The sequence below is a fragment of the Pseudonaja textilis genome, chromosome 18, assembly GCF_049901715.1.
Source record: "Pseudonaja textilis isolate UNSWEBS1 chromosome 18, rPseTex1.2, whole genome shotgun sequence".
In the NCBI taxonomy this organism is placed as follows: Eukaryota; Metazoa; Chordata; class Lepidosauria; order Squamata; family Elapidae; genus Pseudonaja; species Pseudonaja textilis.
In genome coordinates this window covers 8,140,245-8,157,236 of record NC_142007.1, presented here as the reverse complement: position 1 = coordinate 8,157,236, position 16,992 = coordinate 8,140,245, and the positions used below count along the sequence as shown (strand labels likewise).

General features: G+C 44.8%; 3 protein-coding genes across 5 annotated transcripts in view; 1 reads left to right on the top strand and 2 right to left on the bottom strand.

Annotated features, from left to right (window-relative positions):
• Window positions 1-5,815, bottom strand: part of MTHFR (methylenetetrahydrofolate reductase) — a 33,021-nt gene extending 27,206 nt beyond the window's left edge. Inside the window, exons 1-3 of one of the 3 annotated variants that reach the window (XM_026721198.2) lie at window positions 5,330-5,482; window positions 3,088-3,239; window positions 2,577-2,773 (exon numbers count right to left, since the gene is read on the bottom strand). Coding sequence is in view for 2 of the 3 variants with exons in the window: in XM_087915101.1 (XP_087771227.1) it covers window positions 2,577-2,666; window positions 3,088-3,119 (122 nt within the window). In the remaining variant the exon portion in view is untranslated. Of the gene's footprint in view, window positions 1-2,576; window positions 2,774-3,087; window positions 3,240-5,329 lie in introns of all 3 variants that reach the window. The other 2 variants (XM_087915101.1, XM_026721197.2) reach the window with 2 other exon arrangements.
• LOC148124493 (G protein-coupled receptor family C group 6 member A-like) overlaps window positions 1-16,992 on the bottom strand; it is a 393,462-nt gene that overhangs the window by 160,689 nt on the left and 215,781 nt on the right. The gene's annotated exons all lie outside the window — the stretch shown is intronic.
• CLCN6 (Cl-/H+ antiporter 6) overlaps window positions 7,149-16,992 on the top strand; it is a 36,709-nt gene continuing 26,865 nt past the window's right edge. Inside the window, exons 1-6 of the mRNA XM_026721203.2 lie at window positions 7,149-7,297; window positions 7,870-7,929; window positions 9,526-9,591; window positions 11,938-12,003; window positions 15,427-15,493; window positions 15,678-15,784. Coding sequence (XP_026576988.1) covers window positions 7,217-7,297; window positions 7,870-7,929; window positions 9,526-9,591; window positions 11,938-12,003; window positions 15,427-15,493; window positions 15,678-15,784 — 447 coding nt within the window. The 5' untranslated portion in view covers window positions 7,149-7,216. The remainder of the gene's footprint in view (window positions 7,298-7,869; window positions 7,930-9,525; window positions 9,592-11,937; window positions 12,004-15,426; window positions 15,494-15,677; window positions 15,785-16,992) is intronic.

The window sequence follows — 16,992 nt, the reverse complement described above, 5'->3', positions numbered from 1 at the left end:
AATAAACAATTCGAATTCAATCAAATCATACATAAGATACTAATATGCAATAAAAACATACTAGGAAAACAAATAAAACAATATAAACCGTAAAGATAACAAGCAACACGGTTATAGTCATAAGTGGGAAGAGATAGGTAACAGAAAGGATGAGAATAAGAATAAAAATACAGTCTTACTAAGTAATTTGACAATGTTGAGGGAATTATTTGTTTAGCAGAGTGATGGCGTTCAGGGGGAAAACTCTCCTTGTGTCTAGTTGTTCTGGTGTGCAGTGCTCCATGGCGTCGTTTTGAGGGAAGGAGTTGAAACAGTTTATGTCCGGGATGTGAGGGGTCTGTAGATATTTTCACAGACCTCTTTTTGACTTGTGTAGTATACAGGTCCTCCATGGAAGGCAGGTTGGTAGCCATTGTTTTTTCTACAGTCCTAATTACTCTCTGAAGTCTGTGTCTGTCTTGTTGGGTTGCAGAACCAAACCAGTTAGTTACAGAGGTGCAGATGACAAGACTCAAGACACACTTAGCTAGTGGTTTGCAAGAGCCAGTAAGAATTTCTTGCTCTGAAAACAACTGGAAATCTTTTTAAAAAGTGATTTGCGGCAGACAGGCGGGCACGACTTCTCCCTGACTCTGTGAAGGAAGGCATGGGGGGGAGGCAGCCCTAATTTTGCAGATCAGGAGAGTTGAATATTTCTGCAAAGGGGTAAGCGCTCGGCTGATTATAATCAGCCCCAAATTCAGATCAATTCCCCCCAGTTGCAAGCCAGCAGTAGAACAAAAGTAAAAACAGGTCTGTAAGGGGCGTGCGTAAGTACACAATCGTGCCTGCTGTCCCTGTCCTATTGTCCCCATTTATTCGTACCTATTTCCTGTATTCTTACTCATGTTTATACTTATACCTATTATCTTGTAAGCCAGGGGTTCCCAACCTGAGGTCTTCGCACCCCCTGGGGGTGCGAGACGATATTCCAGGGGGTGCGAGAAAAGTCCAGGTAAATAATAGGATATTGGCTATATGTTGGCATTTTTATTTATTATGCAATGGATTAAGTTTGTTTTCATTTTAGAGTTAAGTATTGTTATTTAGTGGCCGTCACATACATAGCTGAAAAGATTCAATTCTACCATATATTTAACACGTTCAGTAGTTCCTAAAGTCTAAATTTCAGGGGGTGCGAAGTTCGAGTGAAATTTCTTTAGGGGTGCGGGGAGAAAAAAAAATGTTGGGAACCACTGTTGTAAGTGATGGACAAATCAAATCAAATAAATAAAAATAAAGAGAGAACGTGGAAGGATCCCAAACAGAGAAGGCAGGAAGGAGCAGCAAAAATATAATAAGAAATTTCCTCCGCCGTGGGTTTACGTTTCCGTCCCTATCTTGCTCGGCCGCTCACCAGCCTTGCAAATTGTGCCCAGTTTCTTCCAGTGGGAAAGGGACCACGGTTAGTTTTCAAGGGTACCATCAGAGGAGGAAGTCAAGGGAAGGGATACACATTTTTGGGGAGGGGGGGAGTTTGTGTTCGGAGAGTAAAGATTTGAGATGCTCTCTTTATGTCCATAAACAGTGAATACACATATTTCTCAAGAAAAATACTCTACTCCTCCACTCACAATAGAACTCCCCATGGCTATGAGGGTGAACCTATGGCATGCATGCCATGCAGAGCCCTCTTAGCAGGCACGCACACCACCGCCAGATGCTCTTCTGGTTTCTGGTGCTGGCCTCCAAAAACAGGCTGTTTTTTGGGCTGTTTTCAGGCCATTTTCCAGCGTTTTTGGCCTGAAGACGGCCCAGAATACAGCCTGAAAAAGGCCAAAAACGACACCCAAAACAGCCAAAAACCAGGCATGCACGCACCGGACAGCTGGTCTTTGGTTTTTCTGGTGCTCCAGCAACCACACATGCACATTCATGCCCAAACATGGTTTGGGCACTCGGTTTCTAAAATGTTCGCCATCCCTGCCTTCTGCCTCCAGACTCGAAATTTTGGGTCTGGACAATCTGGAACTGCGGCGCCTGCAGTCCGATCTAAGCATAGCACACAAAATTATCTGCTACAACATCTTGCCTGTCAATGATTTCTTCAGCTTCAGTCACAATAATAGACAGGTAAACAACCGATATAAACTCAAGGGAAACCGCTCCAAACTCGATTGTAGAAAATACAACTTCGGCAACAGAGTGGTCAACGCCTGGAACGCCCTACCTAACTCCCTTGTCAGAGCCTCAACCCCTCACAGCTTCAACCTCAAACTGTCTCCCGTGGACCTCACCCCATTCCTAAGGGGTCCTTAAAGGGGACGCGCAGAAGCGCACCAGCGTGTCTACCGTCCCTTGTCTTACTGACCCCCATTTATCTAACATTTACTCCCTTTGTCCCTGTTTATGTTCATACGTACACTTGTTATCTTGTACACGTTTGACAAAACAAATAAAATAAAACAAAAATGTTGCTTTAAATCACAGGGTTGAGAGAGCTGTAGTGGATGGGGGTGGGGAGGAAAGAGGGAACATTATTTAGGATTGGATTTAAAAGTTGAGAACAGAGTAGAATTTAGGAGTCATTGACTGACCTGGCGTTGGTGTTGTCCCTCTGAGTAATTTTCCACCGCGGTCTGGGGCTTCCCTCCAGTTTGGTTGACCGATTCAGTCCTTCCAGTTTGCTAATATTTTTTGGGGGGGGGGAGGGTTCAAGGGCCAAGTTCACCCCAGCATCTGCTCGGTGGATTGGACCCGGTCCATGTTGCTGGATCCGATCTTCCCCAACAGTCTGGAGAAATGCAAACACTGCCAATTGCCCGAAGAGAGTCAACACCTTATAGGTGTCACAATATGCAAAGGCAGCAATCTGCAGGCACCCCCTTATCTAAACACCCCCCCCCTCTGCCAATTGGCGCTTGGCTTCTCTACCAATGGGGGAGCTGGGTTTCCCAGAGAAAGCTCATCTACCCCCACCCACCTTGTTTGCTGAGCAAGCAAAGCTTGTCTTGAGGGCGAGATTATCTCTCAGAGAAAGAAACAACAGGAAACAGGATCCCAAGCACGCATTTTTAAAAAATAAAAAAATAAAAGGACAATACCCACCTCGCAATGGGTGTTTTTTCGGCCAGCTCCATCGGACAAATCCAAAGCAAATCACAACGGCCAGAAAAAAAGCTGGAAGTTTGTGTGGGTCAAATCTCCTTAAATTTCTCTTCCACAGCAGGCATGGTGGAAGGGACGGCTTTTTCCTGGCCCTTACAATAATAATAATAATAATCATCATCCAGCATATTTATCTTATTTACTGTGTACAGTCATTTTTTGTGCATAACAACAAAAACAACAATAACCACCACCACTTGAACATCACGGGCATTGACAAATTTGCCATCAGTCAATTGCAGAAGGCAGCTTCACTTGGAACAGCTTCCATCCTGCGGTGCTTTCTGTAACACCATTAAACATCCAAACATACAGAATCTTCGTAATGACTTGATAGGTAGACAAACATGCCAAACCCAGTCTGAACATCTGGCTGACTGTGCGATGATGATGATTATACAGAGTGACAAAGTTTTGAAACACAATACCCCGGATATCATGATTGTGGAGAAGAAAAAAGCGTGGATCGTCAACATTGCCATATCTGGTGACAGCAGAATCAATGAGAAACAACTTGAAAAAGTCACCAGATATCAGGACTTGAGAATCGAACTGCAGAGACTCTGGCATAAACCAGTGCAGGTGGTTCCAGTGGTACTGGGCACACTGGGTGCTGCTGTGCCTAAAGACCTAGGCAAGCACTTAAAAACAACTGGCGCTGACAAGATCACCATTGGTCAACTGCAGAAGGCCACCATACTGGGATCTGCTCGCATAATCTGCCAATACATCACGCAGTCCTAAACACTTGAGAAGTGTTCGACTAGTGATTTATGATACGAAACCCAGCATAGTTATCTCGTTTGCTGTGTGCACTGTTGTTTTTGTGTATAATAATAATAATAATAATAATAATAATAATAATAATAATAATAATAATAATAATAATAATAAATATCGCTGTACCAGGATATGCCAGGAGTTGAAGAAAAAGACCTGGAAAAAAAATCACAAAATACAACTTGCCCATCAAAACTATGTGATTATGGATGGAACATGTAACATTGTCATTGGGGCACTTGGTACCATGTCCAAGAATTTTATAAAATACATCAAGAAATTGCAGCTTCCTGCAATAACACCAGCAGAACTGCAAAAAACTGGCAAAATTGCAGGCCAAAAATATAAATATTTGATCCAGGATCTTTCCCCACTTGTTATGGTCCTTTGGGGTCATTCTAATTCTGATGGTTTGGGGCCTGGTCCAAAGAAACTCCCCCACACCCCTGGTGTTTTTTTTGCTGTACAAGGGAAGACTATTCCAAACGCCTTTAACCACTACACTGTACTGCTGTCCGTTAAGATTACAATTGCCATTAATCTGGTGTGGTAACGTGGTCGGTGTGGTGAGGATGGGACTTGTAGTTCGTGGCAATGGGACTTGCAGTCCACCTACTGAGAGTGGCATTGTGTACGGATGGCAGCCTCAAAGTTGGAGGTTGTCCTCCATCTCTCAGCCCGCCCATAAAAGGGGGCAAAATCTGCCGCCTATTTATAAAGCTGGGGACTTTTTTATTTATTTATGGCAAGAAAATATTTTCTTTTAAATGGGGGCCAAAGGAAATCACCTTTGCCATTCTCGTTAGGGTTTTTTTCCCTTCCTTCCTGGGGAAGGAAAGGGTAATTTGCATTGGTCTTCAGTTTGCAACTGGCGACTGCCAAGGATTAAAAAAGAAATCGATTTTATTTCCATATCGCCGGAAGCGTTGGGAGGGAGATTGCAAACAAACAAAAAAAGGTACTTTGCAAAAGAATGCAATTGCAAAACTACTTTGCAAGAGGGGACCAAGAAAAAACCGCAGGCTTCTCTCCAGTCTTTGATTCATTCGCATGCAAAACATTGAATTAGAGGCATTAAATTCCCTGGGGGAAAGGGATTTGCAGGGGTGGGGAGGAGATTCGGCTTTAATATTATTTTTTTAAAAAATGCATTATTTTGTGGCCGCCGGAAAAAAAAATCTCTTCGGACCCTCTTCGTCCCACTCCAGACCCAGACAGAGAGAAAAAAGAAAAAGAAAGCAGTGCTTTCTTCCCCACTCTCCATTTCTTAATGGTTTCTTCTATTCTTCCCTTGCCAGTCACTTACACAGAAAAGGGGCTTTCTTCGCATCTTTCCCCCCCCCATGGTCCGGACAAATGGAATGCTCCGCGTGCGCGGCGTGCGCCCCCCCCACATACTCACCTTCCTCGCGGCGACCCCCGCCCTCACGCGCACACTTTGAGGGGCGTCGAAGCCAAAAAGAGAGAGAGAGCGAGAGAGACAGAGAACGCATGCGCAAGAAACCTTCAGTGATTCCTTCGTAGCCGCCTTCGTTTAAATCTCCGCGTCTAAAATACAATGGCAAAGCCACGCCCCCTTCCGGGCTTTACAGCCACGCCCCCTCTTGCGGGGTGGCCCGATGTCTGCTTCTAAGATGGCAACGCTGACGTCATTTTACCCTTATCTTTTTAAACCCCAGGCGTCTGTCCTTCGTTGTTGTTATTGTTGGCATGTGGTTGCCTGGTTCACCACAAATCTGGGTTGTTTTTATCCTTTGCACCGTAGCTTAATAAGCAAAGAGCCCAGAATCTAATCCGCCTTATCTGCCTTGATTTTAGAGCAATAAATGATTCTTTGTTCATTTCAACCACCAATTGTCTGGGCAGCAGCAAATTCCACTTTGCATGTGTGTTTTAATGTACAGCTTGCATATAAAACAGTTGCAAGAGAGCTAAAAATAAAAGGATTGCGGCTCTGGAATCAGGCCACAAGGACATCATAATAATAGTTCAGGTTACTGATTAACCAGATAAGGCCTGTTATTATCGCTCTTTGATGTGCCATAAAAGCCTCCAGTGGTTGCTATATCTGGAGTCTGGCTGGAACTGTACACAGATCCTGTGTGCATGAAAACCTTTGGCCTATTTTCCATAGCAATGCAGACATACAGATTGCTGGAGAGGAATATATTTGAATGGGGTGTTTGGAAAGATTGGAAAAAAAATCACATGACAGTTTACCCTGCTTTAAGGGAAGGCACCTAAAACAGCCAAATGCATGTTTTTTTCAAGGTTGATTTAAAACTTTGTTTTATTTTTTTTTATTTATTGTGACATTGTACCATAGGATGTAAATATTGCTGAAACTCCTCCTTCATCAGTGCTTATAATATAAGGGTTTAATTTGCCACAAAGGTCACACTAGAGCATCTCTTTCATTTCCCTGGGGTTTTTTTTAACTTCATTTTTTAAAATTTTATTCAGAAGGTTAAAATACAAAATATGTTCAACTAGGGGTGATAATATGTGTTTTGGCTTTTTGACCACTTTGTTAGGTTTCTTTTTTTACATTGCATGCATCTTGAAAATAGCTGTGAATTTTCCCACAGCAAAAGCAATATTGCTTTGGGATAATATATAAATCCAAACCTAGTTCTTTGAGAAAAAAATATCAATATGGATATAATACAATAGTAACTTTTAGAATAGAATAGCAATAATAACTTTATTGCCACTTTGAATGTACGCTAATCGGCATATGTTAAAGTGAAATTTCATTGCATAGTTTCAAAGGATATACAGTACATAATATAACTGAATAAATAAATACAGATAAACAGAATAGAATAGAGTACAGTAGAATTCTTTATTGTCCAAGTGTGATTGGATACACAAGGAATTTGTAAATACAGAATTATGCATATACCCATGTATATTATATGTCACAAATTATATTGCTGTTGCTATTATTTATTTAAATTTATTGGACTCCCAACGCCTGTGGATTCTGTAAGAAATGCTGCTACTAATAACATATTTAAAAAAAAATATTTAATGGTAATTCTTGAGGAAGTCTCCTTTACACAAAAGATTGCATCTCTCCTCTTCCTAGCTCTACAGCTCCACTTCCTATTTCACCGCCCACGTTAAAGATGGCCGAACGAACAACTTCCGCCCCGAAGCTGCCGTTTCCAATGAGCGGAAAGCTTTCTTAAAGGAACGCCCTCCTTTTTCCGCTTTCTGCGAAGCGCATGCGCGAAGGCGGGCTGCTTTTTGGGGGGCACCAGAGTGGGCTCCTTGAGGGGCGACGATGGCGGCGGGGTGCCGGGGGGGATGTTGCGGGTGCTGCTGCTGCTGTGGGGAAAGAGAGAGCCGCACCCCGGAAGAGCTGGTGAGGGTTGGGCTGGGAGGGGCTTCCTTTGTTGGACCCCCCCCTTTTCAGTATATTTTGGGGGGGAGGGGGGCCTCATCATATTTGCATATGCAAATTAGGCTGGGTGTGGTAGCAATTTTTTTTTTTTTTTGCTCTTACCTCACAGCAAAGTGGAGAGGGCACCTCTGAGCACGTACAGAGTGCCATTGCTGAACCAAGAGGTTCAAAATTCAGAATGCGCTGCCAAGTTTTCTGAGAAGGTTTGGAAGGGGAGGAGAAATAATCATAATTAAAAAAAAGAAAACAATTTTTTTTTGTGACACAAGAGAACCACAGAAATAAAAAAAACCCTTTAAATTGAAAGAACAAAAACTTAAAAATGAAAACAGAAGTCTTGCCTCTTTGGCGTGGCAACGACTTCAGTTAAGGTGCCTGGGTGTTTCCCAAGGCACTTCATGCAAAAATCTTGGCTTTTTCATTTTCATTTTTTAATTGATTTATTTTTTCTTGGATGTTGGTCGGTTATGAATATAGCTGGTTTGCCTTTTATCATATTGACCTGTTGGTTTATTTATTTATTTATTTTGCAGACTATCCTTGGGGAGACAGAGGATGAAGACGACGAAATTCTGCCCCGTAAAGACTATGAGGTGAAATGCCTCCCCCCCCCCCAAAAAAAAAAATTAGCTTAATTTGTTAGGAAGAACATGAAGCATTGCAGAAAAAAAAATGTTGCTGGGAGTTTTCTGCTTCTGCACAAAGAAATTTTGAAATAATAGAAAATACTTGTACCTCGGGTTTTAGATTTTGGCTTTTGGTTTGCTCTCCAAGTTTGTTTCCGTTTCTTGAACGTTTTGTTGACTGTAATCCTGCTGCTGATGTTTACCTAGTTTGGTAATGAACTGTGCAGAAACTAAATTGAAACGAGCTTGGAGAGGAAGGCCCTGCCCAAAACCATAAAGAAATCTCAGGATTGTAGGCAGGACAACACAGCCTGGAAGAATGGCAAGTTTCTTTGTGTACGGCTGGAAAGAAAATGGCTTGGACAAGAAGGTTGAGTCACCATAAAGTGCTTTTAGGATGGCATTTTCAGCTACACCAGAGAGGGGGGGTTTAGTTACATAGCAGCCAACTTCTTGCAGCACTCAAAATTGGGGTTGATCAGTTAGTTTATCATAGGACTAGCTCGATACCCGTGCTTCACTGTGAAACTATGTGGTCGGGCTTAGTTTGGGGGAGGAAAATAAGGGGAAAAATTCTGCCTCTGCCAACCAGCATCCACCGGTATTCATCTGGCTAGCGTCCTGTCAGTGTGTGAGAGAGTTGAGGGCTGTTTGGAAACTGAAATAGTATTTACTGTGTGAGCAGGAAGGAGACAGCAAGGAGCCTGGGAGTGGCTTAGCTCAACTGTTCTGTGCTAAAGCTGCTTGGTGCTGTGAAACTGAAACTCCTCTGTGTTTTGCATTTGGAACAGATCCTTTTTCAGGTGGGGAGGGGAAGTAGAAATCCTTAGCAACAGAGCGTGGGAATAATAATAATATACGAAATATTAATGGCTCTGATGGTCATTTTGAAAAATCCTTTTTTAGCACCTAGAAGCCAAGAGGAACATATGTGCCAAATTTCAAGTTTGTAGGCTTTACGGTTCTGGGGATTTTGTGATGATGCGTGGAGTGGTATTTTGCTTTTATACGTGTGTGTATATATATATATATATATATATATATATATATATGTATGTATGTATGTATGCATATGTATGTATATAGATTAAGATTATTATTATGGAGTTTGTCATATAGTCCTCGACTTAGGACTTCAATTGAGACCCAGATTTTTGTCGTTAAGCAAAACATTTGTTAATTGAGTTTTGTTCCAATTGTTCAGTGAATCTGTTTTTTTCCCCATTGACTTTGCTTGTCGGAAAGTTGCAAAAGGGGATCACGTGACCCCAGAATATTGCAGCTCTCATGAAAGTGAGTCAGTTGCCAAGCCTCTGAATGTCGGATCCCTTGAACGTGGGTGGGAATGCTGCCAGGGTCGTAAGTGTGGAAAACGGCTGTAAGTCCCCATGTTCAGTGCTGCTGTAGCTTCGAAAGTCACTAGATGAACTGTTGTAAGTCGGGGACTACCCTGTAGTGTGATGTGTGGATCCAGCTAGCACATTAAATGCCTTTTTTGCTTTAAAGTTGGCTATAGCCTGCTTGTCTCTCTGAAAAGATTGACATTTCATTTCTCCCCTCCAGAGTTTGGATTATGATCGGTGCCTCAATGAGCCATACTTGGAAGTCCTAGAAAGTCTCGATAACAAGGTAAGACGTAACGGGAGTCTTGATCGCGGTGGGTCATAAGTTTTAAGAAATCACATTGTGGAAGGGGATCCCTTGCGTGGCTGGGGATAGAGGAATATTTGAATTGCCTTCAAAGCGTGTTGACGTCACTGTGAGAGGCACTCTACGTGTCAAATCCATGCTTCCCTCCATATTCTCCATCCAGGGGGTAGGTAAAGAGCAGGAGTAATTACGGGTAGTCTTCAACTTACGACAACGATTGAGTTTTGTTGCTAAGTGAGACATTTGTTAAATGAATGTTGCGACTTTTCTTGACTCCGTTGTTAGGTGAATACTGCAGTTCTTAAGTTAATAATATGGTTGTTAAGTGAATCTGGCCTGCTCATAGACTTTGCTCGTCAGAAGGTTGCAAAAGGCGGATCGTGTGATCCCGGGATGCTGCAGCTGTCATAAGTACGAGTCCGTTGCCAAGCGCCTGAATTTTGATCCCATGATTGGGAGATGTTGCAACTGTCATAAGTACGAGTCAGTTGCCAAGCACCTGAATGATTGTGGAAATGTTGCAACTGTCATAAGTACGAGTCAGTTACCAAGCACCTGAATGATTGTGGAAATGTTGCAACTGTCATAAGTACGAGTCAGTTGCCAAGCGCCTGAATGATTGTGGAAATGTTGTAACTGTCATAAGTACAAGTCAGTTGCCAAGCGCCTGAATGATTGTGGAAATGTTGTAACTGTCATAAGTATGAGTCAGTTACCAAGCACCTGAATGATTGTGGAAATGTTGCAACTGTCATAAGTACGAGTCAGTTGCCAAATGCCTGAATTTTGCTCACGTGACTGTGGAGATGTTGCAATGGTTGTAAGTATGAAAAAGGGTGTTAAGTCACTCCCCCCCCCAGCTGTTGTAACTTTGATCGGTCACTAAACGATCCGTTGTAAGTCGAGGACCACTCATAGAGAACAATGTGTGGGTTTCTTTTAGTAAATTGCTACGGTTTAGGGGTCTGGGAATATATCAACATTGGCTGATAGTTTTTCCCTGTGTAAACTAATCTAATCTTTGGAGACGAGGCCAAGTTGGCAGGTCGGATTGCAAACCCTTCCAAAGTTGAGCTATGTGTTGTGGCGTGGATTTGACCAACGTGTAGCTTTATCATCCCCGCCCCAGGTGCCCTGGCCTACCTTTGCCCAGGGAATGTTGATTGAAGGAAAAACCCTCACACCATCCATGGGCACAACCTGGTTATCAAAAGGCTCTGAGCACAATTTGGTGCTGGAAGTGAAACACAGTTCTGGTTTTCAGGGTCCAGAGATTCTCAGTCACGTAGGTCGTGGTTGTCCCAAAGGTGCTTTTTCAGGAGGCAGCTGGACTTTCTGGTTTTCCTTTGAAGATGTGTCACTTCTCATCCAAGGAGCTTCTTCAGCTCTGACTGGAGGGTGGTGGGGAATAATGGAAGGATTCCTATTCCTTGCAGACAGCTGGTCGTTTGCGTCCTTTCAGAGAGCCGCTGAGGCCACTTGGAGGTTTGTCCCTGTCCTCGGGGTCACCTGAGTAGTGCTAATGTTTTCCGTAGCCTGCAAATTTCCCCCCTGGAAATCCCTTCCTGTTCCCACACCATTCAAAGGTTGTTCACCCCAAATTGTATAGCTAAGAGCCTGTAGAGATTCTCAGTCACCCAGAAACACCTTCAAAGAAAAAAACAAGAAAAATCCAGTGGAAAAAGCGCCTTTGGGCTGACCATGACCTGGAGGACTTGGAGTTAGGCCATTTGAGATGAACACCCTTCCAGTGGTCTGGGAGTACGAATGGATTGCCCGAAAAAGTGCAGGCCACATACAGGAACCATTTGCCCCACTCAGGTGACCCCGAGGACACAAGACAAACCTCCAAGTGGCCTCAAGGACCCTCTAAAACCAGGGTCCTCAAACTGGGCAAGTTTTAAGACTTGTGGACTTCAACTCCCAGAATTCCTGAGTGAACCTGACTGGAGGAGGAATTCTGGGAGTTGAAATCCACAAGTCTCAAAACTGTGAAGTTTGAGGACCCTCTGCTCTAAAAGGATGGCAGTGACTAGCTGCCTGCAAGGAAAATAAATCCTTCCATTCCCCACCATCATCCAGTCAGAACTGAAGAAGCTTCTGGGATGAGAAGCAAAACATCTTCAAAAGGAAAAAACAAGAAACTCCAGTTAGCCTCCTGAAAAAAAAATAAAAAGCACGTTTGGGACGTCTGGTTTTTTTTTTTTTAAAAAAGGAAGCATATGACCATTTGTTTAAGCAAGTTGTGTAAGGCGTATCACATCTTCCCAAAGCAACTATGAGATCTAGTAACCTGATGTTTGCCTTTGTCTTCCTCCCTTTCAGAAAGGCCAGCGCTATGAAGCGGTGAAGTGGATGATGGTTTTTGCCATTGGAGTTTGCACGGGGATGGTAAGCCTCCGGCGTTCGGCCCTTCTTACCTTTGCCTCACTGAGCAGTGTATAATCTGCAGTTGATAACAAGCAAACTGTAAGACGGTGGACAAGGTAGAGGTATTCCTCGACTTACGACCACAATTGAGCCCCCCAAAAGCGTTGTGGTTCGCCGGCAGCAGGTGCGGGCGGCTGAGGTCTCGGAGAGCGAGGACTCGGATGAGGGGCCTGCGTGGGATGCAGGGGTGGGGCCAGGACCATCAGGGAGTGGAGATGGTGGAGGCTGGCAGCAGTGAGGAAGAGGTCCCCGAGGAGCCTGTGCTCAGTGCGCGTGCGCTCAGGGCTGCTCGAAGGAAAGGGCAGCTGCAGGAGCACGGGCGACTCGGGAGTAAGGCTGCAAGGTAATGGCCCCTCCCTCAAGAGATAAAAGCCAGCTGAGAAACCGGAGTTCTTTGCAGGAAGCAAAGAAGTTTTATACTCGAGCCTGGTGGATGTTAGCATATCTGAGTTGGTGTTTGGAGACTCTTTGATTTACTGTTTAGTAGCTTTATCTGGTGTTCTTGGCAGCCTTGCAAAAACTTGGCTCTTCCTTATCAGAGCTAATTAGTTGGAAGCAGCCTTTGATCTGTGAAGAAACAGGATTCGTAAATGAAACCTTAAAAGGTGGTGCTGGCATCTTTGTCTTGTGTTTGCTCTCTGGGAACCAGGTTTGGGTCAGAACATAAAGTGAGTTTTGTCCCATTTTACGACTTTTCTCACATTTCTTCAGCCAATCACTGCCGTTCTTAAATGAGTCACATGGTCATGAAGTGAATCTTGGTTACCCCCATTGACATTGCTTGTAAGCAGGTCACCAAAGGTGATCACATGATTCCGGGACACTGTGACCGTCATAAACGTGAGCCAGTTGTTCATTCAAATATACATGACATGACCATGGAGATGCTGCAACGGTCGTAATTGTGAAAAATGGTCCTAAGCCACTTGTTTCAATGCTGTTGTAACAATAGAAATAGCCCTTAGGCTTACGTGCTGCTTTGCAGCCCTCTCTTAAGTGGTTTGCAGAGTCAGCCTCTTTCCCCCAACAATTTTGGGTCCTCATTTGACCCACCTCGGAAGGATGGAAGGCTGAGTCCACCTGGAGCCAGTCGGTCAGGATCGAACTCCTAGCAGTGGGCAGAATTAGCCTGCAGTACTTCAGGGCTCGGTACTCTCTCCGCTCCTGTTCAACATTTATATGAAGCCGCTGGCTGAGACTGTCCGTCACCATGGACTGAAGTATCACCAATATGCTGATGATACTCGGCTGTGTGTCTCGGCCCGTGGTGAGTTAAGTGCTGCTGTGTCCTCCCCCTCGCAGTGCCTGGAGGCAATTGGGGGTTCGATGGGGAGGAAGGGTTGAAACTAAACCCTTGCAAGACCGAACGGCTTTGGGTTTGGGGTTCGTTGGCTCAGGGAGAATTACCACCTTTAGTCTTGGATGGGGTGGCACTACCCACAAACAGACCCTGTGTGTAACTTAGGGGTTTTCCGGGACTCACGACTCCTGTTCGAAGAGCAGGTGGCGGTCGTGGCCAGGAGGGCCTTTGCGCAACTGCGAGTTGCGCACCAGTTACGCCCTTTCCCGGATCAGAGGTTCCCGTCTTGATTATTGCAAGGCGCTCTACGTGGGGCTGCCCTTGAAAAGCATCCGGAACCATGCAGCAGCCCGCATGGTTTTATGCAGAACCCGGCAATCATATGTAGCACCTCTCCTGCAGGAGCTGCACTGGCTGCCGATTTGCTTCCAGGTGCAATTCAAGGTGCTGGTGGTCACCTTTAAAGCCCTTCGTGGCTTGTGCTCCTGGTGATCTGAGGAAACCTCTCTTGTCAATCACAGCCACCCGACCCATTAGAGCGAGGAGGCAGGGGATGTTGTGAGTCCCACCTCTGAGGGAGATACACCTGGTGGGACCCAGAAGCAGGTTCTTCTCTGTGGTGGCTCCCTCCCTCTGGAACGTCATCCCCCCCCCCTCCCGCCCCCCCAAGAGATTAGAATGGCCTCCTCATTAATACTCTTCCGAAAGGCACTGAGGAAGACCTGGTTTTGCCAGCCGGCCTGGGGAGCCCAGGGAGGAATGGAGCCCGTCGGGTAGCTAGTGTGATCTGTCCTCAGGGAGGGGGAGGGGAGTTGGTTTTTGATTTTCTGTTGTTTTTGCTTTTCCCAAATTTTGTTCTATTGTACTTTACTAATTTATTTGATTTTTTTTGTTAGTTTTTATTGTTTTTATTTTTATTGTTTGTTTTAAATATGGTTTTACATTGTGCATGCCGCCTCGAGTTGCCATGGGCGAATAGGCAGCAATATAAAATAAATAAATAAATAAATACTTCATTTTAACTACTAGGAGGGAGGGAGAGAAGGAAGGAAGGAAGGAAGGAAGGAAGGAAGGAAGGAAGGAAGGAAGGAAGATAGCAATAGCACTTAGACTTTTACACCGCATCACAGTTGCTTTTACAGCCCTTTCTAAGCTGTTTAGAATCAGCCTCTTGACCCAAACAATCTGGGTCCTCCTTTTACCCATCTCGGAAGGACGGGAGGCTGAGTCAACCTTGAGCCAGTTAGAATTGAACTGGTGGCAATGGCCAGAGTTTGCCTGCAATACCATATTCTAACCACAGGGGAGGGAGGGAGGGAGGGAGGAAGGAAGGAAAATAGCAATTGCGCTTATATACCGCTTCATGGTTTGGTGGTTCGAATCCCTAGCGCTGCATAACGAGTGGGCTCCCGTTATTTGTCCCAGCTTCTGCCAACCTAGCAGTTCAAAAGCATGTAAAAATGCAAGTAGAAAAATAGGGACCCCTTTGGTGGGAAGGGAACAGCGCTACGTGCACCTTCGGTGTTTAGTCCTGCTGGCCACAGGACCACGGAGACGTCTTCGGACAGCGCTGGCTTTTCTTCGCCTTTGTGACGGAGAGGAGCAGGGAAGGAAGGAAGGAAGGGCAATAGACTTATATACCGCTTCACAGTGCTTTTAAATCCCTCTCTAAGCGGTTTACAGAGTCAGCCTCTTGTCCCCAACAATCTGGGTCCTCATTTTACCCACCTCAGAAGGATGGAAGGCCAAGTCATCCTGGAGCCAGTTGGTCAGGATCGAATTGCTGGCAGTGGGCAGAGTCAGCCTGAAATACTGTATTCTAACCACTGACCCACCACGGCTCTTATTATTAGCAATAATAGCACTTACTTTTGAGGCCATCAGCCATTGGAACAGCAATAGTCTGAGTCAACCTTGAGGCTGGTGAGTTTTGAACTGCCAAATTGCAGGCAGCCATCAGGCAGCAGAAGTAGACCTGGAGTACTGCTTTATAACTTTGAATAGTCACTAAATGAACTGTTGTAAGTCTAGGATTACCCATGCCATTGATTTTTTTTTAATTGCCTTATTCCTTCCCTCTGCAGGTGGGCCTTTTTGTAGACTTTTTCGTCCACCTCTTCACCAGAATCAAATTCCACGTGGTGCAGAACTGTATCTTTTCTACTTTGGATGGGGGTGGGTGGGAAACGCCAATCGCCCCATTGGAGGAATCCTGCTGGCCTTGGGCAGGGCCCATTGTTTGGGGCGAAGCAGTTTCCTTCCTCTTGGGCCGGGTACATTTTCATGAACGTCGCTTGGTGCTTCTCCTTCCTTTCCTTGACTCCGCCTCTGTTAGCGGTGGAGGACTGCAGCGAAAAAGGTTGCCTAGCCATCTCTCTGCTCGAGCTGCTGGGCTTCAACCTCACCTTCATCTTCCTGGCCAGCCTCTTTGTCTTAATCCAGGTAAGGCTTCCCTTCCGGTTCGCAGGGAATAGATTTACAATTGCCAATACAAGGACTATCATACGTACGAGAAGAATACATACGTGATGACCTGGGTTGTGGCACAAAGACAACCCAGCCAGGTAATAATTCCGGGTCCCTTTATTAGCTCCAGCTTCGCCCCTAAGGTCCCGGTTACCTTCCGGTTTGGAGAAAAACTCTCCCAGGAACCTGCAACGGTCTTTGGCTGAAGAAACCCCAGTGCAAAACATTGTAAACAGAAAAGTTTAAACTATAAATCCAACCAAGCAAGATAAGGCAACAAATCCAGCAGGGCACGATAAGAAGGTCCAGAAGTGAAGTAACGCAGCAGTAAATCAAACCAGTTGGGAGGATGCCAGGAACTCTTAATAACCAAGATAACCGCAACCAAGATAAATTCAATATTTGTTTCCAACAAATGCCCCTCGCAAACTGCCTCTCCTTTAAACTCCCTAGGTGTGGCTTGTGAAGGGAATCAGGGCCCTTTCCTCCCTCATAAGCCATGCCACCCACGTTGCTCTCTTCTCTGTTCCTCCCTGCATGCCCTAGGATTAAGAGGAGGTGGGCCTTGGTCTTCCTCTGAACCCCCTCTCCCTTGTTCTACCTCTCTCCCCTGCTCTGCCGAGCCGGACTGTGCCCTTCCCCAGTTTCCTCCACAGCCACCAGAGCCACACTCCCAATCCCTGTCAGCTGTTCGTCTTCCTCCTCAGAGTCAGACTCCTATGGGGGAATGACAAGATGGCACTTACGAGAGTTGAAATTTCAGTAGAGTCATCAACTTTTAAAAAAATTAGTTTATAATGTAAAATACAAAAGAAAATAGTAGGAAAGATAGGGGATGGGGAAAGTGAAGGAGAAAATGTAGGGAAAAAGGGAGGAAAGAAAGAAAAGATGTTGATTTCCCTTTGGTGCAGTTGTGTAAGATAATATCCAAGCTCAGCTTTTTACTTTTACATAGTAATATAAAGTGGTCATTTTTATAACAACAAACCTGTCTAATCAAGTCTGGAGCAGTACAAGAATGCCCTGCCTAAAACGCACAATAAAAATTTCATATTTTTTGATCACAAAGCCCAGAAGCAGTTTCCAAGTTGAAGCAAAAGTTATTGTTGCTTTTTTCCTTCAGTCAAAGCCCTCGGTTTAGCCATCTCTGCCAACTCATCAGCTTTTGCAGCCATTCATCCAAA